The 19383-nt window shown below is 37.1% G+C and overlaps 2 protein-coding genes and 1 long non-coding RNA gene across 7 annotated transcripts; 1 reads left to right on the top strand and 2 right to left on the bottom strand.

The window, feature by feature from the left end:
- Positions 1-291: 291 nt before the first annotated feature.
- On the bottom strand, positions 292-4729 carry LOC117219350 (solute carrier family 35 member F5). 4 transcript variants are annotated; one of them, XM_076518618.1, is made up of 9 exons: positions 4428-4729; positions 3609-3823; positions 3392-3541; positions 3264-3320; positions 3008-3202; positions 2686-2868; positions 2289-2605; positions 1970-2215; positions 292-1870 (listed from the first exon to the last, which is right to left on the bottom strand). In XM_076518618.1, exons 2-9 carry the CDS (start codon positions 3768-3770, stop codon positions 1801-1803), a joined length of 1380 nt encoding a protein of 459 aa, XP_076374733.1. In that variant the 5' UTR covers positions 3771-3823; positions 4428-4729; the 3' UTR covers positions 292-1800. The 4 variants fall into 4 exon arrangements, with proteins under 4 accessions (XP_076374733.1, XP_076374731.1, XP_076374730.1 ...); XM_076518616.1 differs by having other exon boundaries at positions 2939-3202; positions 4447-4728; XM_076518615.1 differs by having other exon boundaries at positions 2939-3202; positions 4428-4727.
- A 558-nt stretch (positions 4730-5287) lies between these two features.
- Positions 5288-15678, top strand: BBS4 (Bardet-Biedl syndrome 4). 2 transcript variants are annotated; one of them, XM_033468453.2, is made up of 10 exons: positions 5288-5447; positions 5833-5975; positions 6048-6160; positions 6935-7029; positions 7702-7864; positions 8937-9090; positions 10724-10846; positions 13357-13528; positions 14799-14992; positions 15517-15678. In XM_033468453.2, the coding sequence occupies exons 1-10, from the start codon at positions 5363-5365 to the stop codon at positions 15610-15612; spliced, it is 1338 nt and encodes a 445-aa protein (XP_033324344.1). In that variant the 5' UTR covers positions 5288-5362; the 3' UTR covers positions 15613-15678. The 2 variants fall into 2 exon arrangements, with proteins under 2 accessions (XP_033324344.1, XP_076374734.1); XM_076518619.1 differs by lacking the exon at positions 15517-15678 and adding an exon at positions 15084-15125.
- On the bottom strand, positions 13380-14510 carry LOC143258794 (uncharacterized). The gene is made up of 2 exons (XR_013032662.1): positions 14396-14510; positions 13380-13806 (listed from the first exon to the last, which is right to left on the bottom strand). It is a non-coding gene; the product is annotated as an uncharacterized LOC143258794 (long non-coding RNA).
- Positions 15679-19383: the final 3705 nt, after the last annotated feature.

Genomic DNA, 19383 nt, shown 5'->3' with positions numbered 1-19383 from the left:
TGTAGTAGATGCAGGAACAGTAAACTATGATCTACATCAGTATTTATAGTTTGATTTATGATACACTAAATTGAAGTATATTTGCGCACCATAATATTTATATCACAATATAAAGCTAATATTATTATATTTATGTTGTGTTCTTTCTCGATCTTTCATTTGCAAAATATTATATAAATTTTCTTAATTAAGAAATGTAATTTTTCGTTCTGTATGTATTTGCATGTGGTATATGTGCAAAGTTTAGGTTTGCCTAAAAATCATTAACTTATTAACACGTATATCTGAGAATCGTTTTTAAATGTTCATTTATTTTTATTTTCATGTAATAAAAAAATTGTGCGCGTTGTTAGTTAAAATATACTCGTTAGTATCTCATGAAGAAATCATATACTCAATATAATAAAGTACATACATTCATCCAGTATATGACTTGTACAGTGTATCTCCGTGAATAAATATATTAATTATAGATATCGTAATGTATGTAAAATCTACTTTAACAAAGGAATGTTTCAGTATAATTACTTTGACTAGATTTGAGAAAGATGATATAGTTATCACTCATACAAAAATTGTATGCCATAAAATTTATCAATTACTGTTCAAATTCTTTTTTTCTTTTGCCAGCATGTTCGACAGTATTATTGAATTTTAAATTGGTCCAAAATCTAAATATATTTTTTATTACTCCTGTCTTATATCATTAAAAATTGCACAAATATCTCAGACATTGTCCTAGAATTGAGGGCATACTTCGTACATCGTGTACCACAAATAAGTACGTAACAATTAACAGCTACTTTTAAATAACAATAAAGATTAGGATATCTTTCTCGAAATTATATAACAAAAAATATAAGTTAAGCTCTATTATGATTCTTACAGTTTTTCTGAGCGATCTTTAAAAACTAATACTTTATCAAAACAATGCTTAAATGATAATGATAACAATTCTAACGTAATTACACGATATAAAATAAGTATTTTTCTGTTTCTCAGACTTTCCTCCGATTACGAATATATTAAGTAATTTGTCTAAGGATATTGAGAAACCAAAAAGTGTATATAGCACTGGTATTTCTATAAGCTTCTGTAAATACGATACAGCTTAGCATATAGAATGTAACTGTTCTGCAATGCATGGTGATTTGAGAAGTGTATAATGTTACTCAGAGAAACTTAATACCTTCAACCAATGTGTACATCATGTTAGTTGAAACATCACAATTAATATTATTTGCTTAATATGCTATTGAAAAATATACAATGAATACGAAAGCTAACTATAACTCATAATAGCTAAAATTCTGTGTTGCAGAAAAAAGCATTCAAACTCAATTTACTGTTTTTTTCAAAATATAACGTGCTGATGATGTTAATTCGATATACACGAACAAAAAGCTTAATGATTAATTTCTGTTGTCTCTAATAATGTGTATATCGAGTAAGCGCAATTATTGTCTGGCAGTTTTGTAGCATTCTGCATAAAAACGAAATTTAAATTTTCTTTTATGGCAAATCAGTAGAATAACATATGCATTACAGAAGATTATGACTATGTAACGACATTGCTTGGCACTATCTTCGAGATAATGCTTCATAATTAAATATGCATAAATCATTTAACTTAAAAAATATGCAGAATCCTTTTATCAAAACAGATATTCATATCAAGAAGACGTATACACAGTACATTAATGAAGATTATGCTCGTCGATGAAGCATTTGTAGTTAGGTGTAGAAATATACATACATAAAGGACATTTATTACACAGTTTCCTCATAGTTATTGTCGAGTTAAGCTTCATGTTCACCGCTATTTATTCCTATCAGCGATTCGGTTTGTTCTGCTTCAAGATCTGGCATTCTGAAATTTTTAATGTCAAAATCAATGCAACAGTTTAATATGACCATAACATAACTATTTAAGTATTAAACTTCAATTACAGTTTCTTATCGGTAATACCTTGTTGATCTGTTTTTTCTACAAATCCAAACGTAAATTCTTTTAATTAAATCCATAACTGGATCCCAATTATCATAATAGGACAGAAGAGACACAGTTAGAAATGCTAGAAGCATCGGAACTGTTCCTAAATAGAAAATGTATGGATATTCGACTTTCTTTAACAGTACATCGGCTATCATCGACATCGGCATAATTAAACTAACTGCCAATGTTGCTATAAGGGACGATGTTAAAAAACAACCCCTGGAAGTATAAAACAACAGCACAGTCAGCATCGTATATTAATATACAGTTTTAAATTCTTTCATGATCTTACCATAGCCAAAGTACTTCGCTTAAAACGGTACCAATAAGACCATTGATGATTAAAAATGTCCACTGATGGGTATCTGGCCATTCAAATGCCTCCCAATGACCATAATGGAGGATAAAGAATAAAGGCCATAAAAGCGTCAAGTTAAAAAGACCAACAAAACCAAAAAACATTGGTATATCCATCTTATCCTCATGATCTACTTTTCTCTTTAAAAATACAATGTAAGCAGCATAGAAAAATGCACTGACTAGCGCTAATATTATACCAGTGGGTATCCTATTAGTTTCTATAGTTAAATCTGAAAGACCCACTAATACCTTAAACATTAAAAAACAAAGATAAATTATTTGTACTATCTCAATCATGAAGCTTACATTAAACACGAGAATATACATACTAGCCCAAAAATGCTGATGGATACAGCAACTAGCTTAGACAGTGTAAATTTATCTCCTCCGTTGCTCGGGAAAAAAGCAGCAAGGAATAATGTGAATAAGCTAGAAGTTGATGACAATACTGTTACAACTCCTGCTTCGGTTTTTGCTAACGAGATCTGATAAGTATAATTCGCCATAAACCACTGCAATATAATAAACAAGTGTTAGCTCAATACTTACACAATTGCTATAAGTTGCTAAATTGCTACATACAAGTAAACAAAACATAAGTGCAATCTTAGCAACTTTTTGCACAGAAAATTTATTGGCTTGTCGCCTCACATGCTCCCCAGCTCTTAAGCTAGCTTGGTAACTAAGTCTTGCCAATAACGCTTCCGTGGCGTCAGTTTCTGACATATGCCTGACTTCTGCTAACTTACTAAATCGGACAGAACGTATTGATGAATCATCACTTTCTGTGCCTGAGGAACGATCACAATGATCTGGCGTTTTTATTGGAACAAATGTTGGATCACTCTGCAATGTTACAAGCTTCTGTTAATATTAATAATATAATAGCGAACAAAGGAATGCTTACCAGACTTGTATTGGCTTCTGAATAAAAGTTATCATCTTCAACATTAGGATCTATAAACTAAAAAAGAAGATAAGAAAACAAATGTAAATACAATTTTCTAAAAGAGGCTTATTTGCATGTGAGTTTACCATATATGTGGCAGGTTTGTTACACTGATCCCGCCATGGTGGCCAAAAACATAAACCCAGCAAATAAAGTGTGAACATAGATGTTTTTACATATGTACTAAAAAATGGCTTTTCAAATGCAGCTTCTCTATAAATGTACTGAAATGTAGACTATATATTATTAATATATTATAATATATTATTAAAGTTAGTATATATTATTAAAGTTAGTGCTTACTTTAGTTAATTCAGAACTGGAGACCCAAATTATATCTACCAGAAGTAAAACTAAAAGTCCTAGTACAAGTCTTTGAGATTTATTCATCATTGCTGCTAGTTTATGAGGATCCTCCACCATCCCCTGCTGTCTTCGCTGTCGTAGTTCTACGGAGCAGCTCATGATGCATCCAGAACCCTTCTTCTTTGATTATGACATCGTAATAAAATTGATTGCTGAAATGTCAACAGGATTTGTTAAGTTATATAGCATACTTACTGAGTGCATACATTTATGGGATTTAAACCCTAAATTTACAATAACATTAAAAACGTAAAACAAATCAAATTTCTGTTGATGTCTGTTTGTCAGGCATGACAATCAATAGAAAGTGGAAGACACAAACTATCTACATTAATGAAAGAACGATTCAAATACATTGTAACAATTTCTACAATAATGATTCAACAACGGGAACTCACAATAGAAAAAGCACATAAATCATTTGTGCGTGTGTTGGAGGAAGGCAACAGAAAGCATGGAGACAGGAAACAATGGATTAAAAACAGGGGACAAAAAAACAATGTTCAAGGTTTCCACTACTTTAATGTTCTCTTTTCAGCTACAAGTTTCTGTCCAACGGTGTTTCGATATAACGTGACATCGAAATTACGAGGACATATGTGTCTGTAAAAAAGCGTTTGTTGGTTTCGTGATTGATAACAGGTGGATAAGCGGCAAATGTGGGATCGTAAAGATAACCTATAAAAACTGTAACGGGGGTGAACAATGATATAAGGACGTGACGTTCTACGAAAGTTCAACAGAGAATCGACTCACAATAACAGACAACCCTCACTTTCGCAGCACTGGCAACTAATCTATGCAGTTTGCCTACATCTTGCTATCACGGGACCACGAGCATTGTATGCCCATCGATCAACTGCTCAATCGGCACTGTTCACTCGACGAGATACAGTTTCAACACCCCCGAAATGATTGAACTCAGTTTCCACGATAAAATCCCTTCTGCAATCGAAATGTTGCAATCCTTTAATGTTTCCCTCGTTATCGTATCGGCGAAACTACACCAGTAACCAAGTTGATGCGCTATAGACGTTTCGTAGTTTTTGTTATCACCCCGATGGCGCTACGAGTCTCGCACGGTGCATCTTTTTGTCTGGTCGACTTTTAAATCCAGTATGTAACCGGGTTTTTGTAATAAATCATTTTCCTCTTAATCGTCACATAAGTAGCCTTTTTAACAGGATTGGCGTCTGTAGAGCGTAGCTTTGACGCCATATACTTTTTATTCAGACATGTCAGAATAATTATTATGAAGACATTACAGGTTATTGTATGGTTTTCTTTTGACGGAACAGTAAGTAGATTTATTAGGCTTTACTATTTATTTTTAGACGCAAGATTACTCCATGTATTTATTAACTTCTCTATGAAAGATTTAGGAAATATGTAAGGACCTAAATAGATTAGGAAAATAAGCGGGCACCAAAAGATGTGCAGAAAGTTAGACCTTGAGTTAATGTACATGCTGTAGGTTGAGTTAGCCCAGATAAGTATCGTACTAGATGCCTAAATATTTATCTCGTCATAATTTTGAATCGAGAAAATTAATTAGATGGTCGGGTTGTGAAAGGGGCTTAACGCAATGGTTGTCATGGCAAAGAACAGCAACACATACCCACTAATGTCATGTTACTACTGCAACAATGCAGTTCGGGAAGGTTACGTGACGTTGTTTTAGTGTTCTAACAATGGCAAACAATATCCTTAGCAATGGTCGGATTCAACAACAAATGACAGTTTCGCAACGGCTCAGAAACGACAAAGGGAAGAAAGGTGTTTTTCTTTTGGTTCTCGCGTAATATGCGAAACGATCGAGCGCATATATATGCTTAAAAGTTTGATTGACAATGCTGGATTAAAAATGGGTTTAAATTCAAGGCTGATAAAAGATAAGAATTTGTTTATGAGACGACGATGAAATCATTTTTGAGAATTCGTATAGTACCCGTTGATATCGTATCGAAACATCTGATCGATAATCGCGGATTCCACCACTTCCGGTTTTGAAATAGAAATCGTGAAAACTATCGTAAACTACGCCAAAATTTATTATTATTATTATACTATTAACTTTTATAAATACAAAGATACCAGACAAGTTAATTATTGATTAACTACAACGTAGGCAAATAATAATTATTCTGATTTGTTGGATCAGCACCGGAAGTGCCAGCCATAGAATGCAACAATTGGTTGCTGCATCGCCATTATACGCGGCACGAGTATAAAACCTGCAAGATCTTGATCGACCAGGAGCTACTAAATTCAAACGGACACAATGAATATGCGAATTATTTGAAAGTATGAAAAATGTTCACGCTAGATGAAAATCTAAAATATTCAAACTACGCGTTCTTTCTGGTTTTTGTGCAGGGGTTGATCCTCAGGAGGGAAGGAAAAGTTCAGGACTCGTTGAACTGTTTTCAGGCAGCGTACACCGTCAATTCAACGAACGTTAATACTGTCAAGCAGATTGCCAAGTCACTGTAAGTAAGGAGAATGACATTCCAGCAACGTGATGGAGATTAAATTGGATTCAGGCATTGCCGAGCGGTACTTAATCTAATTGGATTGTTATTTACATGCTGCACAGTGTTTGACCAGAAAGCGCGGTCAAAAATCGATTTTTAAAATTTTACTTAAATCGTAAAACTGTTGTTTCTTCAGTTAGTTAAATGTCTGAGGAATTATATATCAATCTTCTTTTTCTGATTGATTCTGCATTCATAAAGCTTTAATTTAATTTACAAAATTTACAATTCTGACGATACGCGTTCCTTTTTCAACACGTTCACTTATTCGTAATTTTCAACTTATTTCCATAAATTACATAAATTTTGGTTATACAGAAGTTTATTAGCTAAGTACAGTAATATTTCTTTCTAATTCGCGCTCAGATTGCGCGCAAAAATGGACAATTTGGGAAAAAAGAGATACGATTATTCGAGCTTTGCGGCTCGTTTTTTCAGTTACCGATTATCAATAATTATAAAAACGAGCTGGGAGGCTCGAATAATCGTATTTCCACTTCTCAAATTATTAATTTTTGTGCGCAATCTACGCGTCATTTAGGGAGAACTTACCGTATAACTACATATATTGTGATCTTAATTTACCCTTGAGTATAAAACTTTATCGTAATTTCTGGAGACAGTTTTTTATATTAAAACGAATATTGTATAGTTAAAAAATAATGTTCTCTATACTAGTGTTAATCTCTTTGACACGACATGCTGCTAATAATACATTGTTATCTACAGTTTGATAATGGGCAGCCATAAACGAGCAATCGACGCGTATCTAGAAGCTGAGAGGATATCCAATATACCAGACTGGGAAATTTATCTGAACCTAGGCAAGGCTGTTAACCAGAGCAAAACGTACAGGATGGTTCATCAAGATGCACGTATTTTCATGCATGAAATTAAACCGTGCATATTGATATGAAATTTATACGCACATCATATAAATGAGCAGAGTTCGTTTTATCCAAGTATTATCCATCTACAATTAGGTTCTGCATGAATTAATTAATATTATCATCATTCTGACCGCATATTTATATTTAATTGACTGTACGGTAATTTAGGCCACTTGAAAATGATACAGAAACTCATGGGAAATGCAGGGCATTAAGTGGAAAATGAAAAATATTTCAAGCTTCTTTAGTTTATATTTGCTTACTTACTGTTATTCAATAGATTTTGAAAATCTTTTGAAAATAGATATATCTATTGAAAAGATAATACAGTTGTTGAAAATTCTATTGATTTGCAGTTGGTAGAAAAATTGTTAAGCGATGAAAGTTTTAAGAACTCATCTTTAGGCTAAAATCAATACGGTCCTCTTTAGATTGTTCCCGAAGCTCTGTGTTCGAAAAGCTGCATAAAAATATAATAGCATTCGTTTAGCAACGGGAAAACATTCTCGTCGGTGGCATCATCGATGGACCATTCTGTAGATCGTAGGTCTTTGAAGCGGACTTGACAGTCGTGTAGCATGTTTCATCCTATTCTCTTTTCTTCAGGGGAGTGTTATGTCAAGCTGAATGAGTTGCACGAAGCAAAAAGGCATTTGAAGAAATCGATGGAGCTAACTAAGGACGAGTCACCGTATATTGCTTTAGCCCGGGTCTACCTTCTGGAGGATCATGTTACCGAGGCCCGGAACGCTTACGCTGCGGCTCTTAGGTAGTAGCTGACCAGGAGAAGAGACGAGAGATTGTAGTTCGTTTTCGTTTTAATGTATTCTGCGATTAACGCGCGCTTGACCTCGCGCAGGAATCTTGCACGCGCGGATTTAATTTCCTGCAGCCACCGCGTCGGCTCGGATGATCTTGTTTACGACATTACGACCCGAGTTCCACCGTATTATGTTTCTGCTTCTCATTTCTCGTCGCCGGGCCGCGGGTTAAAAGAACTTGTTGAGCGAACAGAAATGACGTTCGGCAGATAATTTGTCTCAGCGGTGATTACCATCGCGGTTTCCCGGCTTCTTTGATGATTGGCAACCTCAGATGGCATTTGTTGATTGGCAACCTCAGATGCCAATGAATGGAAATTTAAATGTCGCTCGAGCTTGACTACCTTCTGACAATTCAAAATTCTAGTTCCCCTTCAAAGGAGACAACGAGAAGCAGAAATATTTGTTCGTTTTGATAGAATATTTTTAAGGAAACTTCATGAACTTCGTCTTTAGCTATCACCATTAGTTTTCGTGGAAAGGGAAGTTAAGGAACACTATGAACGCTCTGTTCTGTATTATAATGAATCTAAATTTCTAGGAGATTTGTTGTGTTGAACATACAGTGGTAATATAATTGTTGTGTTGGTGGATATGAAATTGTAATAAAATGTAGCATAGAGAGCATGATTGAATTAATTAAAGAATTAATTTTCTTTAATAAATCTCGTTATTTACAGCGCAGGCGTCTATTATACATATAATGGAAATTGTTTCGATAAAGTGAAATGGTAAATTAAATACATTTTCATTATCCTACACGCGGAGCAACAATTTGATATTCACCAACAAAATAAATTGACAAGTATTTTTCCAAGAATTCGAAATTGTTCAATTCACTTTAACGGTTTAAAAAACGAGAAACTTCTCGTTTTAGCTGTAGGGAAGATTAGCGATTGCACGGAATTGTTCCGTGGCATGAAAACTGTGCGAAAAATTTGAATCAGCTAATACCGGTAATCGAAACTGCTCGGGCATCGCGTGTCACAAATTTCCCGACCGATTTTCCTGAGATTTCAGCGAGAATCCCGAGTGCATCGAGGCCGCGAGCGAATTGGGTCTGCTCTACCTTAAAACCGGAGACGTTCAACGGGCGTTCCAGCAATTCGGGACCGCACTCGCTCATTCCCCGAATTGCACCAAAGCGATCCTGCCGGTCGCCTACGTAATCCAGGTGAGCGTGTGGATCGTACGGTATGCCGAGCACGAAACATTTCCAAAGGAAAGAGAAATTGTTTCCGCGTGTAACACGATCATTCACTCATCCCACCCTCAATTTCGAGCGATGCGATACATACACTTCCGATCGAGAGCGAATATCGAAGTCGCAACCATGTCTTATTCGTGTTCTTACCTTTGAGCTGGAATCGTTGCGAACTGTTCGCCGATTTTGTAAATATGTTAATCCTTATGTTGTCAACCGAGTACCAGATTGTCTGTCTATTATAATTTCTTAAAAAAATGTCCTTGTTCTCTTTTAAAAATAGATCCATTTTGAATATCTTTTTTTTGCACACCTTCCTAAAGTCTTCAAATTACTTGCACATTTGGTTGCCAACATAAGAGTCAAAATGATGAAAAAGTAAAAAAGGCGAAGGATTCATATATACATGGTTTGAAGGAAAACCAGAGTCGATGAAAATGTATGGTCTTGGTAAAATAATTTCTTTAGGTTTCAAGCAAGTAGAAAGTGGATTTTCATGCAGATTCTCATTTTCGATACGTTGCTCTATAACAATTAGAATTTGAGAAAAATTTTCTTTTTCAACTAAAAAAAAAGAAAGAAACGTTCCTCATTATAAAAATAAAATATAGAATATTATTGGTCCCAGCCAATTTACATGTTTCTTTACATGTTATAAATCTGTGCATGCCATTGCACACATTGCATGCCATAATTGCACACACTAATTGTGGTTCCATTTAATAGATTCGATCCAATAGCTTGTTCAGTGAAGTACTCCGTCCCCTACATTAAAAAACAACATCGTTACATACGTCCTAAAATAACAGCAGAAATTCTGTTTTAAAATATTGATTTCGGCGGTGGAACAGTTGCAAGCACACGCCAATGCTACGAGTAACAAGTATTCCGCAAAGTGTATTGAAATAGTGCATTAGCTAAATTTGATGTTATCGATAGTTTCCCACCCGAAAATTGGTTGTGCGGTTGCTGTCTAATGGGTTTAATGGATTGTTCGATGTGCTGCAGTGCAATCGCTTTTCATCGAATTTTCGAACCCGAAACCATTTTTTCGATGTATAAACAACACGTGGAACATGAGATACGTAAAAGTATCGCTTTCGTAAAGGTTTCAAAAATCATTTTATAATATCATTTTTCCTATAATATTAAACCCATACACATTTCTAGTAATAACTTATCGAGTATAGATGTTATTCTGTCGTTTAAAATTGGAATAAAATTTTAATCTCCTGTCATCAATATTTAAGCATTTAAGTAAATTTAGGCACACACACACACACACACAATAAGCATCAATTTTCTTTCTCCTCTAAGAAATTATTGCAATCGAAAAATTTCTAACCGCAGTAACTGCGAAGAAAATGGTATATCAAGCGGTTAATTTCCAGCGTGTAAAGGGCTGATTAATAGAACAATATTAAAAGCAACTGATGTAATTGGAGCCTTTCAACGTGAAATCAATTTCGAAAGCAGCGCATTGAATATTTGTTCTTCGCGTCATTACAAACTCAATTTTCTTTTTTGGTAATGAGCACGTTCTGAACACGGCGAGTTAGTATTGCTAAAATAATGTTGCTAAAATATTCATTCTGTACTTTAGAATCACCAGGAGTACGATGTGGCGCTTTCTAAGTACAAGCTGGCGGCACAATCGATCCCGGAATCGCACGCCTTGTGGAACAACGTGGGAATGTGTTTCTATGGGAAACAGAAGTTCGTCGCCGTTAGTATCCCATAATGGACGTGATTGGCTACATAGTCGTTGGGCACACCTTATCCTCCCATTTTTAACATCGGGTTGGCTACCTTTGACAGCCCTAAAGCATGGATTTTCTCAAACGCAAATTGTTTAATGATAGACATAGATAGAGTCAAATTTTTAATTTATTTTCCATCGTCATTCCATTTGTTTAAATACAAAAAGAATTTAATCATTATTTTTGTGCAAAATAAAATTGCATATATGCATAAAATGTACAATCTACAACTTATCCTCGAAATTGTAAATTATGTTAGAAACATCTCAAAATCCGAATGGATTTTGTCTGCGATGGAGCAGACATTTTTCGTGCAGAAGCCATTAGAAGAAACTACAACAGAGTGTCCATTTTGCACTGAAAAAATAAAACAGTTATATGAGGCATTGCCAGTGATTCTCATCCAGGAGGATCTGTTAAAATCGTCTTTTGATTATTGATGTACGACGCTTATGTTGAATAATCTTAGTTCAATTAAAGTAATCTGTATAAAGAATGAGTAAAATTGTTGAAAATGACCGAATAATAGTAGTGGTCGAATAAGCTTGTTCTTTATACACGACAAGAAGACACTGCTTTGAATTTAATGACGTTAATTAATTTAAAGTCCATTAAAGAGGACGATGCACGCGCGGCCCCGTCTCAGAATGACGGCCGGGACACACTTGCGTTCTGGAGGAACTCGATTAGGCGACAAGATAGAAGCATGCAGTTGCTGCATCGGCTGCAATATGCTGCCGAACTAGGAGAGGATCGGTGACGTAAATTACTTGCCAGAGGTTCCTCTAATTGGAAGTGTAGTTCACCCGAAGAAGACGATTACATTGTGCTAAACAGCACCGATTCTATCGAAATTTCTTTTAAGTACTCGCTACAACATCCTTTCGATTAGAGAAAGCGATTTCAAAAGAGTTCATTGGGTTCGTTAATAATAGAATTAGCTGTAAATACATAGAACGGCTAATCAAGTGCAAATATTGAAGAAAACATAGCGTTTTCGAGCAAGCACGTCTTCTCGAGCAAGGGTATCATCGAGTCGTGCAACCAGAAAATCTGAAGAGATTCTACGACAGGAAAGAGATTGTTCAGATTCTTCAGAACTGTTTTCCTGCAATAAGTCGATTAATCTCAAGGAAGGACGACTTTTCTTGAGTCGCTTGAAAAAGTAGCTACATAAATAACCGATTAATTATAAGCCACGAGTCACTCGTGTCCAGATGTTATATAAGTTGTCATAATTGAGACAGGAAGAAATGAATCTATGACAGCGAAGCTTCGAGTACTGTTCAGTGTTTCTCGATAGCGTCGATAACATTTAATCACGGATCAGTCAGCATGATTGACAAGCATCCGTGAACGAGGATGCCAGCGGACCGATCGAGGCATTTGCATCGAACTGATTGCTTCTTTCCAACTATCTCAAAGAGTCGAAGCAGCGTCTCCGACAAAGTGGTCCTTCTTGCGCCAATTACCGAGAAAAACATCCGTTCGATCGAGTCGAGGCGGCACGATGGATAGAATTAAATTGCGAAGCGTGATTAAATATTTCCAGCATCGTAATAAGGTTTTTCGGTGGATCGGAAACCTGAGAACGTTGACAATAGATTCTCCATTTATTATCCTAGGGCGTGTATTCTGAAGGCGAAAGTTCATTTTGCATGATGCAGCTGGAATGCATCATTCTGAATTGCAAAATACGGAAGTTCTATTTTATCATAAATTGTTTAGAACTTACTTTCACACATATTTTGCAAATGTGTGAGTCGGTATACTTTTGTTTGAACTTGTTTGAAACGAGACACTTGTATCAAAAGATGGTCACGAACGTGTTCTAAGTGCTGTCGCACAGAGCATAGTTTCGTTCAGTAATGAGATATTGATCTAACAGTTCAAATAGATCCGTGTAATCATTTTGCCCGATAGAAAAACAGAACTGTGTCAACTTTGCCGAGTTTCTGGACCACCGTGAACGGTAAAGGGATCGTTTGCGAACCGTGGATCCGCTTTGGGAATGCAGGGGTGCGTGCCTGAACTTCCTTAATCCAGTCCGTTGTCATTCCGTAGAACGTGGTTACGCGTTAGCGAGCTAAGATTCCGAAGTTAAGTGGATTAAGCTCGAAGCTCGGCTTTAGCTACCTTGTCGCTGATAAGAAGAACTCACGGACCTTATGGGGGTGGGGGGTGGGGGCACGGGGATAAGAAAAACTAGGGTTGCCAGGTCACGCGTTCCGCTCGGCTCCTTTGACAGGCCCGTTTTTATCGTCCGACCCGCGGTCGTCTGATAATAATCGATTCGCCCCGTTTTGCATAATCGAAACGACTCGCAATCCCGATTTATTAACAGAGGAGATCAGATAATTGCGTGCATTTACGTGCTCGACGACTGACCCACGCGATTCACGCGAGGATCATTAATTACTGGTATCGTGCGCCAATTACCGGACAAAATCGGTTTAACATTCTAATTTACTTACAGGCAATTACATGCTTGAAGAGGGCCCACTATCTGAACCCGTTGGCCTTCATGCCCGCCTATAATCTCGGCATGGTATTGCTGACCACCGGACAGCCAGCCTCAGCTGCTATTTATCTGTGCGCGGCGGTCAGCGCGGATCCCAAGAACCCTATGCCGTATCTTCTGCTAGGACGTAAGGCGAACGTGTACTTCGATTGATTTTCGGTCGACCGAAAAGGGGCAGGAGGCAGCCGAAGATTCGATACGATAGAAGCCCACGGTGTCCTTTGCATGTGCAACTTCTGGCCGCTGCAGCCATCATTGCATAGCGGAGTTGTGCAACGTATTTTGATTGACTTCGGGATTTGGTATTTGCCGTTAGTAAACATTTGAGCAGTTAGGCACCGCGTCGGTGATTTCATTGGAACAGGCCTCACAAATGTGGTTACATACTTGTAAATGATTCATTATCTAGAAACGAAAGTGATGCGTAGATGATATAGGGATTGATCTATGTTAATTTGGTCAAGGATCTCGTTTAAAATCAAGTATAACGAGCAGTTGTTCAAGCGCATTATTTTCCTGATTTTGTAGTTTTCTTCTTCCGAGTTCAGAAAATAGTCTGTACTTAAGAATTGTTATTCTAATTATCGGATCGAGTTGATTTCTTTACACGGATCAACGGAGTCTGTGCTATTGTAAGGATTCCTCGTTTCATTGATAAATACATACACGCTCTTCGTATTCAGTAATAAGAACGTTTTAAGTGTCCAAATGATTATGGATGGCTAGTGCAGTTAATTTAATTAAAAGCGAAAGCACCGGCAATATGAGTGATAGATACGACTTAAACTCCGATTCTAGCGGGTGTCCTAGGGTAAATTTTATCTGTCTAACTTCACTCAACTCCACGATGTTTTGGAAAGTGGGCTAGTTTAACTACCATAGGTCAGATGTATATGCTATGAACTCATCGATCATGCTTTACTGTGATTACCCTAGGTAACATTACCAAAAACCAAGTTCCTGTTCGGTTAACAAGTCATTAAGGATATTTTACCTTCAATTTCTAGCCGCTACACCCGAAGAATTTCTTAAATACCAACGGAAGCAATGTAGCAGGCAGACGTCTATAATACGAAACGAAGAGAAAGATCAGGCTCAGAGTCACGAAGTTATTTATAACGACAGCCATCGGCGCACGGTTTTTTCTCCGACCATGGACGGCCCGCAATTTGTCCTGTTTTTCTGTCGTTACGGCGCCGCAAGTTCCGTCGGCCATCGCAATATGTCTCCGTCTTGTTCGCAAGAAAGAGGATAGCGGGATCGCCGATGCGGATAGTCCACTATGTCATTGTCGCATAGGAAATTCTAATCGTATCGTCTGCGCCTTCCCTCCTTTCGGCACTCGAACAGCACACCTACGTCGACTACGTGCTTAATCGTTATCATGGTTGTTGCAGTCGCATTGAAACGACTCGACGATCTGGAAGGCGCTGAAAAGGTCCTGCAGAAGGCGCACGCGCTCTCGCCCCAGGATCCACTTGTACTAATTAATTATGCGATTGTCCTGGACGCAGTGGAAAAAAGGAGCATTGCTACCGAACTCTTGACTGCCCTCAACGACATCACTGCTGTTTTAGACGTGGATCAGCAGGTAAGTCTCTGGAAAGCTTGCGAGAACCTTGATTCTTTTTAATTTTATATTTGGCAAAAGTGTAATTACGTCATCATATTTTTTTTTCTAGCAAGTTTTATGCAGACGCGTATGTTAAGAAATAATAGGTAAAATCTACTAGGTAGTAGCTAAATCATTCTACGGATGTATTAGTCGTTGAATTCTTAGGATTAGAAAGCGTGTAAAGCACAAATAGATGTACCCTAGAGACCTGAAAATCAGTAGGTCTTCTAGGAAATTTTATGTACATGAATATGGGGTAGAAAATGGTAGAAGCTAGAAACCGTGGCTAAGTATTTCTAGCAATATATAAAATTATTTAATGTTTAAAATCAGAATATGTATAGAACATAAAGAGAATACGCTCTAGAGTCCTCATATATAAAACTATTTAATTAATTCTTCGGATCAGAAAGTACATAGAATAGAAGGAAAATCAATTTTAGAGTCGTCGAGATAAGAAGGTACAAATTCCTTAATGCTAGGCTTCTGTGTATCTCCAGATAACGCAGACGGCGAAGAGGCTATTGACGAAACTTCAACAGGAGAAGGCGTCCAGTAACGAGGGCGCGAGGGTCCTTAATGAAGACGAAGTTTGAAGCGGCAGAGAAGAATCTTGAGAATTTCCATGGAAACGAATAAAACTCGCTTACACGCGCGACTAACTCTCTTTTCAAAGAGTTTATGAAGATCAACCTACTCCGTGGGATCGTCTCCTTACCCTCGATACTTTTTTCCTGCTCCCTTCAGGACCACCGCGAGTCCTTGAATCATCCACTGTCATCCCTCTAGGTGTAGCCATCCGCGCGTGAAGGGGACCTAGTTTTTTCATTTAACTTTCTCCGCGTGGACGTGGTCGATTCGCTTGGTCTCGCAGGATGTGCCTCTGAAAGTGTCAAGGACTCTCGAGGACAAGTTGTCTGAGATGGAAAGTGAATATGCCTTCGTTACGAGTGCATACAAAATTGCTCAGAACAACATTATATTGCCTTGAAGTGCATTTGTCAAGGTTGGAATTGAGGTTTTAAGATTGTCACTGTGTCCTTCTTAATTGGGATAACAGTAAAGCACGTGGCAGCATTTTACTATTGTGTAATAGCTGACACATGATAAAAATGAACAAACAAAAATACTTAATAACCGATGCTAAAATTATTACGAAAGAAATATCTTCGTTTTCGTACTTGATGTAGACAATTTTTATTTTGTATAAAAATCTACACTTTCGAGATTAATACAATCAGGAAATTATATTCACGTCAGAATGGTTCTGTAATGGCCATTTAACACTAAATCTAGCATGCCCGTCATTTTGACTGGTTTCACATTTTTTATATTGAGACTGTTAACATTATAAAGATTCTCTTATAGAAAATGATTGAGTAAACTTCTCAATCCATGCACACTTTGTAATAAAAATAGCGGAATATCCAAATAAATTTAGTCTTGTCATTCTTATAGTACAACATACGTTATTAGTCACTTTTAATGCTTGGTAGGTTTAGTGTTAAATGTTTTTCGTTCGCACAGGACATAAGGTAGCAAGATAATAATTATTATTTAATCTGAATTCAGCTTCACACACAGAAACGGCATTAATGTACTCTCGGTTACTTAGAAGAAGTCAGTCGTTTCGACAGGGAAGAAAAGACGTTATTTCACTTGCTCCGCCTGACCTGCACGCCCGTAGTTCCCATTCTTCTATGACCCACTTCTATTGGTAAACGAGAAGACCCACAAGCTAATCGACATGAGGAGCAAGGGGGACCGGTCGCCCTCTTCATCTAATCACGTCTCTTGTTCAGCGCATAACTTAGCCAATAAGAAACAAAATTCTCGAATCAAAACAAATTGGAAGAGGCTAGGTGGGGCGGGCAACCGACACCCCTTGCCCCTTGTACCATTTAGTTTATGCGTAGTGCTTCATTTTTTTGTTTCCCGATATTGCTTCAGGTTCTTAACGTTATACGTTAACGTAGGCGTAAGTTAATCGAGTTAATCGAGATGTTAATTAGTAATTGCAAATAATCATGTGTTCATCAGAAGAATCTGAAGTTAATGCTTTTGGGATAAGTCAACGCTCTAGAATCATGTACCTCTAAACTAAAAACATGTTTTGAGAATTTTTTGTAGAAGAACAAACAGAAATTTTTCCACGAATATTATTGGATCTTATAACGTATGTATTCACGAATCATTATCCATTTTATCTGCCAAAAATAATCAAATTCGCAGAAGTTACGAGCCTAAGAGAAAGTCTGGAGAAAAAAATGGCAAGAATTAATTCATTAATGTCACTGCTAAATTTCTGGTGATTAGGTGCCAATGTTTTCGCCAACAAAATGTCTTTCGTTAATGCTGGAATAGGATTCTTTAAAGAGACGTGGACACAGTGGATCAGAGGCATTTAAACTTGACTTATATATATATATATATATATATGATTTAGAAGGATAATTGATTTAAAGCTTCTCGAAGATAGGATGGTTCTGTACAGGATGAAACGTGCAGTAAGTCCATCGGTGCGTACTTCTGTACAGATTTCCTCTGTTGATGAGCGAACTCGATTAAGATAAGCGACAGAACGATGCACTGTTGCGAGGAGGGAACAGGAGCGACCGGTAAAATTGGCGAATGTAAATTGTCTCTCGGAACGATGGAGAATATGCCATCGATCGCGTCTATTTCACTTGCACATGGACCGCGGAAAAAGGATCGTACGAAGACGTAAAAATTCCCAGAAAAACAGAATCGATCTATTTTTCTATGAAATAAAGAGAATGAAGATAAGGTAGTCATCATCGAGACTCGTTCGCTGTCACGGAGATTTACGAGTCACGCGAAGATTATTCGTGCGTGATAAAGGATGATTGATCGATTGGAAAATGTGTAGGCGAGTCCCGGTTAAAGTAATCCTTTGAATGTTCTAACAGAGCTGTTGAGCTTTCCTGTAAGTCGTAGGGTGGATCTTTATGCACTTATGGCAAACATTGCAGGAGGTAAAATTTGGTGTTTCATATTGCCTGCAGTTTAATAGAGGAAATATGATTTTTAGGCGCACGAAATTTCTCTCTTAAACTGCAGATTTTGTGCATTTATAACAATGGCAAACATATAGATACATTTTTCTATTCAAGTTTTGTGAATTAGTTTAACAAGAGTATTTTCATAAAAATTTAAAATCTGCTTGTAGTAAATAGGTCATGGACTTTGTCGCAAAGAAAACACGTTGCTTACTACATATCTCGATCATTTGGATCGCAAACTTCGTCATAAAGGAAGCTCATGCTACCTATCATGCAATCTACTATTTAATCAAGGTTCCTACCAGGTAAAGAAGAATATCAAGTCCCTATGCAAATTAATTAAAATTTGCATCCTATCGAGTGCAGTTAACACTTACTATAAATCATAAACATTTGTATCTCGTTCATAAACTCTCTGTTATTTTTCGTAAAAAAAGTCCGCGTTTCGCCAGTCGTCCATACCGAATGAAATCACATCAACGGAGCACGTGAAAAGTTGAGCGATGCGTCGAAAAATTCCGGTGGACGAGCTTTTCACAGAAAATTTTTTCCTCGTTGGGGGGCGGAGTTCGTCAGGGTGCCTTAGCAACGCGATATCTGTGCGCCCTGGGAGTAACCAATGCATCGTTGAATCACAGAATCACGTTGAATATATTTGACATACAATTTGCATGCGGTGTGGTTGGGTATTAGTCTGAATGACAACGCGTGGGAATGTGGCCAGCGAGGTGTCCCTCGATAATTTGGACTGTTCGTCAATCTTCAGTAAATGAACCGGTTTTCGTTTTGTTCTTCAGGAAAATCACGATCGATGGGCTCGTTAATTTTATGGGACACATTCTAATTGCGAAATTCAACATCGATTTCATCTAAAGTGGATGTTTGAACTTATTTCGTGTGACGTAGTTCATGCGAGGCTTTTTTCAAACATGACTCCTTGCGAACATTATCAATAGACGTACGATGTGATACGATTATGGTAAAAGTGAATGAGAGAAATACAAAGTAATTGAAACATGACGGGCGATTTAATTCGTCATTCACTGCTCTTTGTCGCAATCAAGGTAGAATTGTTTCGCGTGAAGACCATAAACATGCGTTTACTGGCAATATGTGAAGTTGTTTAAAGTTCATTTGATGCTCCAGTTACTTGGTATTCCAGTGAGATAAAATTTTGTTCTGTAAAAGGTTTTTATCGGACATCGTAATATTATAAAAAGCGTTCCCGTTCTCTTTATAATAACGGAAGAAAAGGAAACGAATGGAATGAAATGCTTTATATAGTCCAGTCAACAACAAATGATCCAATAAATATAAATTAATCGCCGCACATAAAAATGAGCC

This window comes from Megalopta genalis, chromosome 2 (assembly GCF_051020955.1).
Source record: "Megalopta genalis isolate 19385.01 chromosome 2, iyMegGena1_principal, whole genome shotgun sequence".
In the NCBI taxonomy this organism is placed as follows: domain Eukaryota; kingdom Metazoa; phylum Arthropoda; class Insecta; order Hymenoptera; family Halictidae; genus Megalopta; species Megalopta genalis.
The sequence above is the reverse complement of the archived record's forward strand: the minus strand, read 5'-3'. Positions and strand labels throughout refer to the sequence as shown.

Coding starts and splice junctions, on each gene's coding strand:
- BBS4 (XM_033468453.2), top strand. CDS start 5,363: ATGGCAAACAATATCCTTAGCAATGGTCGGATTCAACAACAAATGACA. Junction 7,865..8,936: donor GCTTACGCTGCGGCTCTTAG/GTAGTAGCTGAC, acceptor CTGAGATTTCAG/CGAGAATCCCGAGTGCATCG. Junction 14,993..15,516: donor TTTTAGACGTGGATCAGCAG/GTAAGTCTCTGG, acceptor GTGTATCTCCAG/ATAACGCAGACGGCGAAGAG.
- LOC117219350 (XM_076518616.1), bottom strand. CDS start 3,770: ATGAGCTGCTCCGTAGAACTACGACAGCGAAGACAGCAGGGGATGGTG. Junction 3,203..3,263: donor CAGAAGCCAATACAAGTCTG/GTAAGCATTCCT, acceptor GTAACATTGCAG/AGTGATCCAACATTTGTTCC. Junction 2,606..2,685: donor CCATCAGCATTTTTGGGCTA/GTATGTATATTC, acceptor TTAATGTTTAAG/GTATTAGTGGGTCTTTCAGA.